The 15642-nt window shown below is 54.1% G+C and overlaps 1 protein-coding gene across 2 annotated transcripts; it reads right to left on the bottom strand.

The window, feature by feature from the left end:
* Nucleotides 1-26: 26 nt before the first annotated feature.
* On the bottom strand, nt 27-14634 carry MAP1A (microtubule associated protein 1A). Of its 2 annotated transcripts, none has more exons than XM_080931725.1 (6): nt 14604-14634; nt 11496-11578; nt 11191-11331; nt 2823-10971; nt 2506-2726; nt 27-2344 (listed from the first exon to the last, which is right to left on the bottom strand). In XM_080931725.1, exons 4-6 carry the CDS (start codon nt 10819-10821, stop codon nt 2189-2191), a joined length of 8376 nt encoding a protein of 2791 aa, XP_080787851.1. In that variant the 5' UTR covers nt 10822-10971; nt 11191-11331; nt 11496-11578; nt 14604-14634; the 3' UTR covers nt 27-2188. The 2 variants fall into 2 exon arrangements, with proteins under 2 accessions (XP_080787851.1, XP_080787852.1); XM_080931726.1 differs by having other exon boundaries at nt 2506-2723.
* Nucleotides 14635-15642: the final 1008 nt, after the last annotated feature.

The following is a 15642-nucleotide window of genomic DNA, read 5'->3' as shown; positions in this document are numbered from 1 at the left end:
TTGGGCAGCTCCTGAGAAACCCCCTCTGAGGCCTTACTCTAGTGCCTTGGAGTGTGAGTCAGGGGAGCTCACATGAAGAGGCAAAGTCTGGTCTCAGCTCCGTTGACATCTTGACATCAGGAAAGCCCTGGATGCTGGGAGGACTAGAAAGTCCCTTTTCCATACACACATTTATAACCTGACCACTCATGACATACCTGATGGGGCTGCTAAGTGTAGCTTTCATCCAATGGGTAGTAAGTGAAAAGGTTCAGTTTTCTGGGATAACACAGGTTCCGCTATTGACCCCATAGAATGCAGATCGCACTGCCTAAACCAAATGTTTATGTTTCTGCCACGGGCTCCCACATTTCAGACTATTTTCAGATTTTTTGTTTGTTTCTTGCTTACATTTTTTATTTATTTTTATTTTATGAGTGTTTTGCCTGCATACAAACCTGTACACTGCATGCATGCATGGTGCCCACAGGGGCCAGAAAAGGGTGTTGACGCTGCTGGAACTGGAGATGTAGACTTGTAAGCTGCCGTGTGAGTCCTCTGGAAGAGCAACCAGTGCTCTTAACCACTGAGCTACCTCTCCAGCCCGTTTTGTTGTGTGTGTGTTTTGTTTTGAGATAAGGACTCACTATGTAGCTCAGGCTGCCCTCAAACTCCTAAACTCTTCTACCTCTACCCTGAGTATTAAAATCACAGGCATGCCACCACTGTCACACCCTGCTTCTCTTCAGAAATGATGATGGTTCTCAACATCTCTTCCTCGTTCACACATGCTGGCTCTAATCAAGAGTCTTCCAAGAGAAATGCTAACTGAAACAGAGGGATGGAAACCAGGACGACTTACTGTATGGAGGAGTCTGGGAAAGCCTAGGCAGCACTACACCGTCTGCAATGAACTTGGTTTATTGTTAGAGGTGGAGGTGGCTCTGTTACAGCAGCTGGGAACTGTAGCAGGGAAGTGTGGGGGTGAGCAGAGCACAGCGGCAGGGAGGGAAGCTAGGAAGAATGGGAGGTGAGCTCCTTTCCATTTCCCATTGGCTTGACAAAGAAGGCAAGCCCCAGGGACTGTCAGCGGCTGGGTATCTCAGTCCAGCAGGGTCTGGCCGGGCTGCTCACTGGCTTGCTTGGGGCGAGGTCCTGTCCTGTAGTGGAATGCTCAGCCTGTCTTCACTCTGGAGGAGTTAAGCTATAGTTTCCTCTTTCCCCTCTTCCCTCCCACCTCCCCATGTCTCTAGTTCAGCCTCCACTTCCCAGAAACCCTATCCGAGAGTTTGGGTTTACAGAGGCAGCCAGTATTCCCATTTCCGCTACAGGATGGCAGAGGATTGGAGTGTTGGGGGAGTCACACATGGCTAAAGTGGATGTGGATGTCAGGCAGTGGCTTTTTTTTTTTTTTTTTAAATCCATTACACACCAGGCCATAGCAGATGACCACATGCAGAGAAGCCAAGCAGGGGATGAGAAGGAATGAGGCTTACTGAAATGGGGTAGGTGACTAAGTGATTGGGGTGCTTGGAGCGACTGGGGTTGGGGGCTCTCCTTGCCCTTTGTGCTGCCCAGGTAGCCTGGTCTGGGTACAGCCTGAGACTGTAGGTATGAAGCAGGGGCTGAGAGATGAGCTCCATTTTCCTCTCCCTAGTTCTTGGTCTAAAGAGCTTCAAGTTTTGGATTGAGACATTCAGATATTGAGGGAAGCAATGAGACCAGGCTGCTGCTGGAACCCAGACCCTGGTGGCTCTGGGGGATGGAGGAAAGGGTGAAGCTCTGGCACCTTACTAACAGTGGCCTTCCCTGCATCATATAAGTTGCCGGCAACCCTCTGTGGAATGCCAAATAAATAATGAGGTTCTGGGGGAGAGGGTGCTAAATCTTCCTCCATGGGGAAGAGTGTGCTGTCTGAAACCCATCCTCACGCAAGACCAGCATTTGGCAGTGCTAGGAGAGGGAATTACTCTAGGGGTTTCAGGCAACAGATGACCTTTCATAATTTTGTATCCCCCCCTCCTTGCCTTTGGTTTTGAAACCCCCAGGAAGAGATGAGGGAAGGACAGGACCTCCCATTTAACCCAAGTCCTAATGACATGACATGGCCCCTGCCAGCTCCGCTTCCCTCAACCCCAGAGGACGCAGCAGCAGCCATTCTCTAAGTGAACTGGAGGAGTGGATCCTTGGGGAAGGGAGCGTGGGTCGTTCAGAACTCGATCTTGCAGGCTGGGAAGGACTCGTCCTGCATGACCACAGTGCTGCTGCTAGCCAGGACCAGGACGTTCAGCTGCTGCTGTTGCTCGTGTGTCTGCTGATACCACTCGCGAGTCACCTCCGTGTCATGAGTAGGAATCAGAGTCACCTAAGAGGAAGAAAACATGCTTGAGGTGAGATCTGGAGGAAAGAAGGGAAACTGATGGTCTCAAACAATCCCTCGAAGGACCTTGTCTTTTTGTGAATAGGGGCTTTTGCCTCTGACGGAGCTTTGATCAGATTCTGACTTTGCAGTCTCTTGCTACTCACCTGAAGGTTCTCCCCCCACTGGGCCTTGCCTTCCAGCAGGGCATCCAGCACAGCCCGGCTTGGCTCGCCATTGGCAGGGTCATTTCCACTGACCACATAGTAGGATGCTCGCACTCGGCGGAAGAAGTCCTGGTCGGCAGTCTTGCCGCTGCAGTGATTTGGAATATAAGCAAGGTCCACATACACGGGAGGGCCGGAACCACCCTTGGAGCCCAAGACTGCTGTAGAGACAAGCAGAGTGCATTGTTAAAAAAAAAAAAATAGCTAGCCCACAACTACTCCAACCCATAGGGTCTCCCACTCCCTGATATACTCACTGGATCCTGCCTTGAGGCCATTGACTAAGCCTTTAGACATGGGGCTGTGACCATCCTTTTCTTCTGCTGAAGTGACCTGGCTTGGAGTGCTCCGTGGTCGGGGTAGGGCCCGGGATGTTCGATCTACAGGTCCTTTGCCAGGAGTAGGTGATCGTTTTCCCCGAATATCCAGACGCCGAGCAGGAGATGCAGGTTTGGCCCGGCCAGGAGCCCTACGCCCAGGTCGTCCCTGAACCTTTTCTCGTAGTCTCTCAACCCTCCCAGATTCTGAGCTGAGCCCCTCCGGGTCAGCCATGCAAACATCCGGCCGTGGAGGGGATGGGCGAGGATCTGGTAGGGGGACTGGGGGTGGGTCATGGCCAGGTCTGGGGTGGTGAGTTCCACTAATTCCCCCAGCTTTGTCCACAGGCAAGAAGTCCCCATCTTCATCTGAGTCAAGGGCTGCCTCAGCTGTGATGGACGGACATTCCTCAGTTTCTGGTGGGACATCAGAATCTGACTGTGAGGAGCCTGAGTCGCTGGCTGATGTGGGAGGTGTCTCATCAGCCATAGGGCATGGACCTCCTGCAGCCCCGGGCCTCCCTGACCGGCGCCGCCCTCCTTTTCCTGCCAGCCGAGCTTCTTCGATAGAAAGGTCACTGTCATCTGTGGATGGGGGCAGAGGAGGGTTCAGGAATGAGGGGGAAAGCTCCCCACAGTGGGGGCGGGGGTCTGTAGCACATCCCTGAGGTCCAGCCTCGACTTCAGAAGAGACACTGCAGGGTGGGCCCCCGGAGCTCTTCCCAGGACGCAGCGGCTGCTCAGATGAGAGAAGTGTATCCGGCCGGGAGCTCCTCTCGGCTCCCTCCGGCCAGGACCCTCGTTCCCAAGCATGGTCTTTTTCTGCTGTGGCTGTGGCAAACCCTGTGGGATTAAGGCTGGTTTCTCCTGGGCCATTGGCTTCATGATCTCCAGAGGGACTTAAGGAGGGGCTTGGCTTCTTGGTGAGTTCCCCTGAGCACTCCAGGCGGCAGGACAGGGTACCATCACTCAAGTATCCAGGAGCTGAAGCTGGAGCTGGAGCTGAAGCTGGCCCTGGAGACGGAGCCGGTCCTGGAGCTGGAGCCAAGTCCAGTGAAGCTAACGGGGCTGGGCTCAGAGGAGTGAGGTCCCAGAGGCTGTGGGCAGCTGGCTCTTTGCCTGAGCCCAATTCTCCAGCACTCTGTTCAGCTGCTTCGAGACCAGCAGGGTAGCGCTCAGCCACACTTGAAATCACAGGCGTCGTAGCCTCAGAAGAGGACCCTTCAGACAAGGCTGGCGAGGCAGGTCGGGGCAGATTGGAGAGAAGAGGGGCCCCGGGAGAGCTGGGTGATGGGAGTTGGGGCAGTGAGGAATCCAGGCTAGGTGCCTTGGTCACTTCCAGGTATTCATCATGTCGGGTTCTGGTTGGAGTTCCTGGAACCAGGGCCAGAGCTCGGTCCCCAGAGAAGGCAAGTGAGCCACAGGGTGCAGAGCGGGGTTCAGCCGGAGAAGGCAGCTGAGGGGGAGCAGGCTGCAAGGAGGAGAAGCCAAAGGCTGAAGCAGGGAAGTCCAGACTTGGTCGGACAGGTCCTAGGTGTGAGTCTGAGGAAAGGCTGCTATGCGCCTCAGTTTCAGACCACAGTGAGGCGTGGCCCACAGGCATGGGGTGATGGGGACTTGGGGACTGGGTCTCTTTCTCAGGCTGTTCCCGAGCCCCCTTCTCCAGGTCTGAGTCATTAGTACCATCATCCCAGTGACCTCGGCCCGATTCCTTTGGGGACGGGGTCCTTCTGTCTGGGCTACAGTTCATAGTGTTTCCATTAGGAGGGGAACTCGGGCCTTTGCTTAGGGAGATAGGGGCACGAGGGGGCACTGCTGGAGGGGTGAAGCTGGGCTCCACTTTGGGCCCTGGCTGAGGTTCTTGCCTGGGAGGCACAGTGGGTCCTGCCAGAGCTGCATAGCTAAAAGTCGAAGTATCAGACTGGAGGTTTTGGGGTGAGACAGGGGAGGAAGACTCCTTTTCTGCAGACGTATTGCGGCCAGCAGCCTCTTCCTTGGTTGAGAGGTGTGGGGGCCAGTCCCCAGATGCCCCCAGTGGAGGCTCCCTGGTGGGGCAAGCAGGGCCCAGCCCAGTAAGCATCATCTGTTCATAGATGTCTGCATACTGAAAACTTCTCTCGTCGGGATAGGGAGTGGGCTCTCTCTGCTCTGGCTCCGTCTGCTCAGAATCCCTGGTGGTATGGCTCTCGCCAGCCTCTGGGACCTTTGGACTGAAGGAGCTGCTGTCAGGGGCTCCAGCCCCGCCCTCTCCTTCCCTCTCCCCTTCAGCTTTGCGATAGTCCTTCCCCAGAGGGGAGTATGGGCCCCCTTCCAACTCAGCTGCTCCCTCCTGTACTGCAGCCACCACACTGTCATATTCAGCTATGCCCCAGGAGAAGGGCACAGGAGTATGTGGCTCTGGGGCAGGTGTCGGGGGGGCTGGAGCTGGAGAGAGGGGTGCAGGAGGCAGAGGCCTGTCCTTGGGTACCCATGGTGGGATCTCAGCTAGCCATGAAGGGGCGGTAGGTTCATTCCTCGTGGGTGACGTGGACTTAGTGTCTGGGACAGGGCTTTCTTGTCCTGGAGCTGAAGGAACCCTCTGTCCAGTCATCTCTGGTGGGGATGCTGGAGGGGAGATGATCTCAAAGGGAGAGCGAGTCAGTTTGTCCTCTTCCTCTGGTGGCAGGCCAACCGGCGATTCAGCAAGCCAGCGCTCTACTTCCAGCCCCTTCTGTGGCAGGGGCTCCTGGAAATCTTTGAAATCCGAGGTCCAGGGACTCCGGGGCGTGTGCTGCAGCTGGGTTATTTCTTGCTCATCTGGCCCTTCATCAAGAAAAGTACTTTCACGTTCCTCACAGTACCGTGGACGGGCTCCTTGGCCATCTAGCTCATGGGGGAACCAGACCTTCCTCTCACAGCTTAGCTCACTCCAGTATGCATCCTGCTGTAGGGTTATGTCTCTGTCCCTCCAATACCTGACTTCCTGCTCAGGAGACTTGCCTTCCCAGGCTGGAACAGGTTCTTTCTGGCCTCCCACTGGCTCTCCTCTGGTTGAAGATGTTTCTTGCCATCCCTGGACCACATCCTGTTCCTTCCAGTATTTCTCTTCCTGGTCTTGAGCCTTGCCAACCTCTGCTGGGCTCTCTTTCAGCCCCAAAGCTCTGGTCTTCTCCAGGACAGCTCCATCCTGCTGTTCTACACCCTTGGCCTTTTCTGGAGACTTTTGGTCAAGGACTGTTTCTTTCGGTGTTGTGGTTTTGTCTTCCAGGAAAGCGCTCTTCTGCCCCTGAGTCTTGTCCTCTTTTAGGGTCCCATCTTTCTGTTCAGCAGCCCTGTTGTCTTGGTCCAAGGCAGCACCCTCCCTTCCTAGGGCCCAATCTTTTTGTTCTAAAACCCATTCTTTGTCTTCTGAGTCCTCATCTTTCTGTTGTTTATCAGCCTTGCTTTTGTGTTCTGGAGCTCTGTCTATCTGTGTTGGTTCAGGGATGCTGTGCTCTGGAGCCTTGTCTTCCTGTACTAATATTCTATCTTTCTCTTCAGGAGTCTTATCTCTCAGCTCAAAACTCTCGTCCTTTTGTTCCGAATCTCTGTGCTCTTGTGCTCTGTCTCTTGGTTCAGTGGCCTGGGTCTGTTGAAGGGCTGTGTCCCTTTGTTCTGAGGCCTTGTCCTTTGCTGCTGGGCCCTGGTCCTCCCGATCTAAGTCTTTGTCTTTGGGTTCTAGGCCCCTGTCCAGCTCTACAGCTATGTCTTTTTTGTCCAGGTCTCTGCCTTTCTGCTCTGAAGTCTTACCCGGCTGCCCTCCAGATCTGTTCTCTTTATCAAGAGCCTCATCTTTCTGATGAATGACCGAGTCCTGCTCGACAGCAGTGCCTTTCTCTGGCAGAGTCTGGTCCTTCTGCTGTAGGGTTTCACCCTTAAGCTCGAGTTCTTTCTCCTTCTGCTCGGTAGTTCTGTCTTTCAGCCCGGGAACTTGGCCTTCCCACTCTAAGGCCAGGTCCTCCATGGCAGGACTTGACAAAGACTCAGGACTCTTGGTGAGGGAGCTATCAGATGCCATAAAGTGCCCAGCAGGGCCCGTGATCTCCCCACGTGAGTGTTTCCTGTCGCCTGATAGTGTAGGGTGAGAAAAAGAGCTGCTGGGTAAATTTTCAACAGGGCTCTCATCTGTGAGATCTGCCTCTCTAGCAGCCTCATCTCTGGAAGGTGACACTGTGGCCGTGTGGGGCTCTGGAATAGACCCAGGAGCTAGATGGCTAGAGTTGTCTTCCGCCTTCATCAGAGGCCCCTTTTCTTCCTTTGCTAGGCTTAATTCTCCAAACTGGAGGGTGCCAAGGCTTTCTGGAGAGAGCTGCTTAGAAGAGATATCCAGAGAGGTCTCCTTGCTAGGGCTCTCTTCTGAGAAAGAAAGTGACTGGGTGTCTTCTGGGGACACCATTGGCCAAAGGTCTTTGTGTGGCTGCTGCTCTTTCAGGCTACAGGGAGACCTGGGGGTGGACTCTTGTTTGGCAGTGTCTGGGGAGATCACACTGAGGACAGACAGGGACTCTGCGTCTTCAGGGGAAAGGCTTTGATCAGTAAACCGAAGTACCTCATCTTTCTGAGGCTCAGCGGGTTCTTCAGGCGGAGTCCTCATGTCTCTAGGAAGGGTTCCCGCTCCTAGGATTGAACCTGTCTCTCCAGTCTCAAACACGATTGCTTTGTCTTGTTCTGGCAATAGTTGAATAGTACAGCCAGTCTGACCCCCAACAATGCTCACAGGTGTGTCCTGGGCTTGGGGGCTCCTGGAAAGAGGTACTTTCCCCTCTTCTGATATGCTGTCCTCAGGCCCTGGCTTAACTGTCTGCTCTTCAGCATCTCCCTTGCTCGCAGCTGGAGTACGCTTTGCGTCTCCCCAGGAATCTTCCTGAAAGTCTTGAGGCTCAGACTTTTCTTCCACTGGGGACTGGTGGAAAGGTGTGTGGGCAGCACTGGGCGGGCCGGATGGCGGAGGAGACGCCATCTTCACGGTGCTGTCATCCGGGCTGAGGCATCTTTCTTCCACTTCTCCGAGGGCTGGCTCCCCTGAATGTAGGGCCTGTCCAGGGGCACCAAACACGGCAGCATACTGACTGGATAGTTTCTCAGATGCCGTTACATTTTTTTCTTCCTTTCCTTGAGACTTCTCCATGATCAGGCCTCTCCCCACAGCCTCTCCTTTCTTCTCTGACTCCCCAGACACAGAGAAATCCTCACAGGGTGGTGACTTGAAGCCCTTGTCTTCTTCCAGGGAAGATGTGGGTGAGATGGTACCAGCTGACGGCACATAGTCCAAGCCCTGAGTGGCTTCAGTGCGGGAAGAGGGGATACTTGTGACTGTGTCGAGCAACAGGGAGCTCTTGCCTGTCTCCTCCGTCTGGGGAGCTGTGAGTGAAGCCACAGATTGATCCTCAGCCACCGATGTGGCAAAGGAAGAGAGTTTGTCACACTCGGTGATTGACGTGGCTGAGGACACATGTTCCTCTTCGGCTAGAGGGGCCGCAACCATGTTGGGAGGGTAGGTGAGTTCAGTCTCGGGTGCCCCGTAAGTTTTGCTCGAGGTGGCTGGGACAGCACTCTCTGCAGACTGGCTGGCTTCAAAGGGGCCAGGACCATCAGGCCCAGACAGGTCATAGGTACTCATGGGAAATCTGGGCGGGGCTGGGCGTTCATCTGGCTCATCGTGGATCTCCTCATCTGAAATAGTCTGCTCAGTTTCTGAGTAGCCAGGGATTGTCTCATCCTGGATGTAAGAGACGTGCTCGGTGGCTCCCGCAGGTGTGGCCAAGCTGCTCAGGAATGACGCCGTCTCCTTCTCAGGCACCTTGCCCTGGAACCCCAGTTCCCGGCTGCCAAGAGCCTCTCTGCTCTTTGGAATTACCTTTAAGGCTTCCTGCATATGTTTTTGATAAAAACTCTCAGCCTTTGTCTCTTCCTCTTCCTCATCTGAAGGATGAGCCTCCTCCATTTCCTCCAACTCAGCCTTTTCTATCACATCCTCCTTTACCTCGGGCTCGCTCTCCTCCCTGGCCGCAGTGTTCTCTGGGCTCAGCTCTGCTTCCCTCTGCTTCCTTTCCTCCCACATTTCTTTCTCTTTCTCTACCTCAGCCCTAGAGTCTGGGCCTCTGTTCTTGCTCCCTGTATCCTCAGGAAAGTCTGGGACAACCTCTTTCTCCCTTTCCACATGTTCTTGCTCCAGCACTGGGCCAGAGGGTTGGGTCACCTGGACGGCTGTGCTTGGGTGTCCCTGCTCTGTGGCATCTGCAGGGAGTGGTTTCTCACCCAGTCCCGTGTCCCTTTGTTCAGCCAGCAAACCTCTCTCCTCACGCTTCAACGCCTCAAAGTCCTGTGTGAGATCCTCTGGTGAGGACAAGGCCAGCTCTCTGTGCCCACTGACAGATGAAGGTGGAGCAGCCCCCTTCTGGGCTGGGGGTGTGCGCGGCTCAGAAGACAGCTCTTTCTCTCCACGGGCAGCTCGGCCTTTGTCCACTTTGATCCTTCCAGGGGCCTTGGCTTTGTAGAGGGTCTTACGGACCTCAGGGGTAAAAGGCTTCAGGTCTGGTTTGGAGAATTTCTTGACCTCGGGTTTGGTATCTTTCCTCTTTTCGTCCTTCTTGGCATCCTTTTTCTCTTCCTTCCTCCCTTCCTCCTTCTTGAGTTCTTTCCTTTCCTTCTTGATCTCCTTTTTCTCCTTGTCCCTCTTCTCCTCCAGCTTTGAAATCTTTTCCTTCAGGTGCTTCTTGCCCACTTTGTCCTTGATCAGCCTCCTCTTCTCAGCCTTCAGTACATCACTAGGCTCTGTCCTCACCCTCTCTGGCTTGGAGGGTTTTTCTGGGGGCTTCTCAGATGGTTCTTTTGCTTTCTTTTCTGTCTTGGCTAACTCCTTGGCCAGCTCTGAGCGGGCCTCCTTGGCTCCCTCTTCTAACACTTCCTCCCGTTTGGCCAGCTTGCTCACTGCTGTCTTGGGAGCAGCTTTGAGGCTCTCCTTGCTGTCAGCCCGATGTTTGATTTTGCTGGGTTTCAAGTTGGCAGGCACGGCCCCAGCAGCCAGGTCCCTCTGCGTTGCCACAGGGTAGCGCAGGAAGTCCAGGTGCCGAAGCTTTTCCAAGCCCTCCAAGATCTTGTTCTGGGGAGCATTTCCTGGGAAAAGCACACGCACAATCTTTTCAGTAGGGTTGGCTGGGAGCCATACCACCAGAGCAGTGATGGAGGTCAGGTAGGGGACAGAGATCTCTGCCTCCTTCCCATTGGCCAGTACAATGCCTGTCTTGGCTTTACTATTGCCCGCCCACTTCTGCATGAGGAACTGCATCTCCTTACTGTCTTTGACAGGGTTGAGAACATACATGTCCAGCCTGCCCACACCCATTTTGTGGAAGAGGGTCAGCGGCTCGATGGTGTTGCTGACCACACGATACAGAGGCTCGGCTTGGATGCCTAGGCGGTTTAGGTGCTGAAGAGTGAGACAGGCCTCCTCAATGCTGCGTTTGGCCTTTCGGGAGGCATCGGGTAGGCGGAGCTTATCGGGCACATTGAAGAACACAACTCCAAGCTCAGGGGAGATGAGGTTCTTCACCCAGTCGCTGTAACTGCTGGAGCCCTGGGACTGTTCCTCCTCTAGCTCTGCCACCTTGCGCTGCAGGAGCCCGTTGATGCCAGGCAGATTGTCGGCCCCAATGTGTGTGAGCAGCACCGAGTCGATGCGGTCCAGGTGCCGCACCAGCTTCCAGAAGCAGGACTTGCGATCCGAACCGCCGTCCACCAGGATGTTAAAGCCATTGACAGCAAAGAGAGCAGAGTCCCCGCGGCCACCAGGGAAGATGTAGCAGCAAGGCTTGGAGAGCTTGAGGAAGCCTCCTGAGGTGGGGGGCTCAAGCAGGTCAAAGGGGGATGGCACATCCACAGTCTCGGAGACATACTCGGAGAACTCAGCTACACCATCCATGGTGGGTAGCACAGGCTCAGGATTTAGCCGGAGGTGCAAGGTCTCTTGGGAACTGGACAGTCCCAGGTGGCTCCAGTCACCCTCCCCTAAGCAGGAAACAGTGAGGAAGGCCTGGATCCCAGGGTCTCTGTTGCTAAGCAACTGGGCAATCTAGAGGAATAGGAGAGAGAGGTCAAGTGTCCGGGATTATCTTAGTCTGACTCAGATTCAGCCCCTTATTCTTTACCTGTTTCTGAAGTAAATGACTCTGTCTCCTGTCAGCATTCTTGATAGTTTATTCAAGACTTCCCCTTCCTTGCCTTTCTCCCACAACTTAAATCCTGTGTGTTCCTTGTCCCCTTCTTCCAGGACACTTAGCAGGGAACTCACCTCAGGTTTGTGAAGGACCTGGGCAAAGTTTTGATACGAGTAGGTGCCACTCTGTAGGATAAGGTCTCCCTCAGGTTCTAAAGTCTGTCCACTCAAGATCAGGAGTTTGTGAGCTGATGGGCTGCTAAGAAGATGGTGAACCTGAAATGGAGGAGGCAGAGAGGGCACTGAATATCCCTGCCCCGCCCCCTCCAGAATGGGGTTGAGGATTACAGGTCCGTTCAGATAGTAGCCGGGGATGTAGGGACGCTGCAAAGGGTAGGTTATAGCACTCAGAATAAGCACGGGGTCAGCACTGGCCTTACCTCTGAGCTGATGCTGTCTGCACTAGGGTTGACTAGGACGACGGTTTCCAGGCTCTCACTCTGGTGGCAGAGGGTCCTCTGGCCTGAGAGAGAGATGTAGACATTTGTACTCAAATCAGTAGGTAGTGACTTAAAATGAGAAGTACCGTGAAGGGCAGGAGAGGAAAAAAACAAGTGATCAGAAAGTGGGGTACAGGGGAAACTGAGTCTGGGTTGACTTCAGACCCTGCCATTTAGGATACCACTAAGGAAGACCTAGGAACTGCCTCCCTCCAGTTCTTCCCTTTCAGGGTTTCTCTCTCCTCTCCCTACAGCAGCAGACTTCTCTCCCTTCCCTCCATCGCCACACCCTGCACTGCCCAGTCCCCACCCTTTTGCCTAGAGCTTCAGCCCTAGACTGCCCTGTTGACAAGAAGCTTTTTGTCCCTCTGGAGCACTAAGTTCCTGGTGCTGCCTGGGGACTGGGGGTGGGGTGGGGCATGGGGGGAAACTCGATAGATGGAGGGCTCCTGGAATGATGGTCTCTACTGAGCTTTCTCTGCACATGGCCAGTAGTAAGGAGATAGGAGCTTCTGTTTCTACAGATTCCCCATCCTTTCCACTCTAAGTCCCCTGTCTAAGGAGAGAATGCCCCTTCTAGAAGATTATGGAGCTATGTGGCAACTGGATTCTTGGAGTGGACAGAGGATCCTAACTTGCTATTTTGTTGTCTGACTCTGTCAAGCCTTCCATTAGAGCAATGCATACCGCATTCCCAAGATGTCCTATCTCCCTCTCCTATATCTCCTTCAGACGCCCAGGCTCTAGGGACACCTAGCTCACTACTAAACTCATCATCCCTTGTGAACTGTTCCTTGCCTCAGCCTGCAGGCACAGAAAGTAAGCAGTTGATTTGGTACAGCGAAGCTCTCTCTGCCAAGCATCCTAGGACTGAAGGTACAAAGAGAACTGACCCCTGCAAGCTGTCCTTTGACCTACCAGTACATGCATATGTGTGTGTGCACACACACACCACAAAAATAAAAACAATAGCAGGCTGGGCATGGTGGCATATACCTTTAAACAGGAGGCAAAGACAGGTGGGTTTCTGTGAATTCAAAGCCAGCTAAGTTCCAGGACAGCCAAAGGCACATAGAGAATTCTATTCCAAAAAACAAAACAAAACAAACAAACAAACAAAAAAAACCCTAACCAAACAAAAACACAACAGCCAAGAAACAAGGAAGTAGAGTCAAGGTATTGCTTAGGACCAGGAAAAGATAACACCCCAGATCCTCTCTCCAGGGTTTTCTCCGGACCCACACAAAACACTAAGCAGTGAAAGTAAAGAATGTGGTGCCTTCCCATCCTCCTTCTCTTCCAGCACAGTAGCAGTCACAGTAGGGTTAACCTTAGAAGCAGCTGGAGGATACTGGGAAGGGGAGTCTCAGAGTCTGTTCCCTGGTGCCCTCTTCTGTGACTCCAACTCCCTTTTCTCTCTGAGGCTGGGACAAGGGTGACTGTGACCAGGGCCTTTGTTTAGAGGAAGAGCCTTGATGCTGAGGACCAGGCAGCAGAGGGCTGCAAATACAGCTATGGGGAAGATGAGGGTGTCGGAGACCCAAATCCCATGCAGGGTATGTTGGGCCCAAGAGAAGTTCAAGGCTCCTCTTTTATGAACTTGGAAATGGAGGGACACTTTGACAGAGGCAGGCAGGAGCTATCAACATCCTTTGCCAGTCTTAAGTAGTTCAGATTCAGGAGAGCCAGGACTCCTCCATCACAAACAAGGTCACACTTTGAATCTAGGTAGAACAGAAAGACATGTCCTCTCCAGCCACCGTCTCTACTCCAGCAGCTTCAAGGTCCCCAGCAGATCCTCACAAGACCTTTGATCCCACTTCCTGTCTTGACACAAGACCCCCCCCCCCCCCAGCCCCACTCCTGGAGAGCTAGTCCATTATATCGTTAATCCTTACTCAGCCTGGGAGAAAGTCTGGTTTCTCTCTTCTCCCCAGCTCTTCCGATGAAGCCTTTTTAAACCTCCCTTTATCTTTGCAGAAGACTATCTTAAGAGATTGGGGTGTTACCCATACCCAGTGCTATGGTTGGGGTGGGCTTCGGGCATGAAGCTGAGTGGGCAGGAGGGCAGGTGTCTCTGCAGAGAGGCGGGGGGGGGGGGGGGTTGCTCAGGCAGCTGCAGTTTGCCGCAGTGTGTGAGTGTGTGTGAGTGTGCGCGCTGAGCTCAGCCTCCAGCTCCGCCCCCACCCCCCACCCCAGCATGACAAGTCATTTTCTTGGCTGCTTCTGCATGGGGGTTGGGGGTAGGGATGGGGGTGAATACAGAGAGGCAGAAGAGACTGACTTATCCATTGAAGAGCCCCCATCTTGGGAAGAAAAGCGCAGATGAGGTGAGGGTGGGGCCGAGACAGGGAACCCATGGGGTTGCCAGGACAGAGAATGCAGGGCAGCTGCTGAAGAGCCCGAGCTCTTCAGAGAGGCCACAAAGGGGGGCTTAAAGCCCCAGGCTCAAGCTGGCCACAGGGAACAGGGTGCAGGGAGCCGAAAACAAACCAGTTAGTCTAAGAGGAGGCACATGCCATGTCTTGGTGACCCATTCCTCCTTTCTCTTCCAGGGTGTCACCCCCTTCCCTTACTTGGCAAAAACTCCCTGCCACACTCACTTCAGAATAGGGAGCAGCAGAACAGTATAGTGTCTGATAACCCAAGGACCCTCTCAGTAGGTAAATCCCCCCTTCCTCTCAGATTCTTCTGTTTTTCCTTATAGACATAACCCCCAAATTCCTCCTGTGCCCTGGCTACCAGGCAAAGCCAGTGGCACCACCCTCTATTGCTCCCACTCAGCTGATGGTCCCCACCCCCACCTAGTACCGCGGTGGACTGTCACAGCCCCTGCTGGTTCCACTAGCTATGGATCCGGGTTGAACCTTCAGCTAGTAATGTTCACCTCCTCTCTCCCTCCATCCCAGGCTGCCTTCCTACCAGGCTAGCCCAGGTCCTGGATGCATCAGATTTACAAGGTACCAGATACCTCCCATCCCATCTCCTCATCTGGATGAGCATCTCCCAACCCTTTTGCCACGCCATGCCCTTCGGTTACGCTCTTACCCTGGGGTGTGGGAGAGAGCCCCTCATGGAGGCATCGGCTCCGGCCTTAGCCTGAGCCAGGCAGCTTCAGGGAAGAGTCTGCGGCACTTGGGGTGGGAGTGAGGGGGGGTTGCTTGACGGGGAGGGCGGTGCCAGGGCGGGGAAGAGGGGCTGGTCTGTGACGAGGCACTGGAGACTTAACTGTTTCTTGGCCTTCACAGTGCCCTGCTTGGCTGCCGGGAAGGGGAGGGAGCTAAGGGGTTGTCTAGTAGTTCAGAGAGCCAGAGTGACCTCCTACAGTTCTCAGGGCCTTCTCCCCAAATCCTGTTTAGTAAAGAAATACTCTCTCAGCATCAACCAAAAGACCAAAGCCCCTCACACTGGGGGCACAGAGCCAGCTATAGGAGGTGAGGGCCGCGTGGGCCCTCCCCCTGCCTCTTAGAAACCATCTGCCGCCTCTCCCCTCAGATGGACCCAGAGTGACCTTCAGTCACTGCAAGAGCAAGGGACAAAGAGGCTGGGGGGCCATAAATGTAAGGGCGCAGCGTGAGGCTGGTGAGTGATGTGGAAAGCTGAACTGAACGGCAGCAATGGGGAGCTGGGGAGGACATTTTAGACTGGAAGGTAGTATGAAATTCTGGAGCAGTCCCCCACTGGGGTGGGGCACAGGGACCCTGACAGCTTCATGCAGGTCTGTGCTAACAGCATGGCTGTAAGAGCACACACACACACACACACACACACACACACACACACACACACACACTTGCTTCTGAGTACTGGCTGTCAGGAGGCAGCGGTGGAAGGGTAAGAGAGGTTTCTGCCTTTCATTGAACAAGTTAAGGAGCACCACTACCAGGAGCACTGCCTTCTCACTGTAGAGCAATTTAATAGAAAGCACTCTTTGGGTTAGAGATGATCTTATAAAGACTCTGAGGGTGTTTGGGTCCAATTGCTCCTCCCCTCTCCCTGTAGCTGTGCTGTGTCTTTCTTGATCTTGAACAGTCTTACACTGACCTTGTGCCCTCAGTCTTAGCCTCTGTCTCCACCTCAGCCAAGT

Source organism: Micromys minutus (genome assembly GCF_963924665.1).
Source record: "Micromys minutus genome assembly, chromosome: 17".
Classification (NCBI taxonomy): domain Eukaryota; kingdom Metazoa; phylum Chordata; class Mammalia; order Rodentia; family Muridae; genus Micromys; species Micromys minutus.
Note: the sequence above shows the minus strand (reverse complement) of the source record. Positions and strands in the feature narration are given on the sequence as shown.

Coding starts and splice junctions, on each gene's coding strand:
- MAP1A (XM_080931725.1), bottom strand. CDS start 10,821: ATGGATGGTGTAGCTGAGTTCTCCGAGTATGTCTCCGAGACTGTGGAT. Junction 2,727..2,822: donor TGGCCTCAAGGCAGGATCCA/GTGAGTATATCA, acceptor TTGTCTCTACAG/CAGTCTTGGGCTCCAAGGGT. Junction 2,345..2,505: donor AGTGGGGGGAGAACCTTCAG/GTGAGTAGCAAG, acceptor TCTTCCTCTTAG/GTGACTCTGATTCCTACTCA.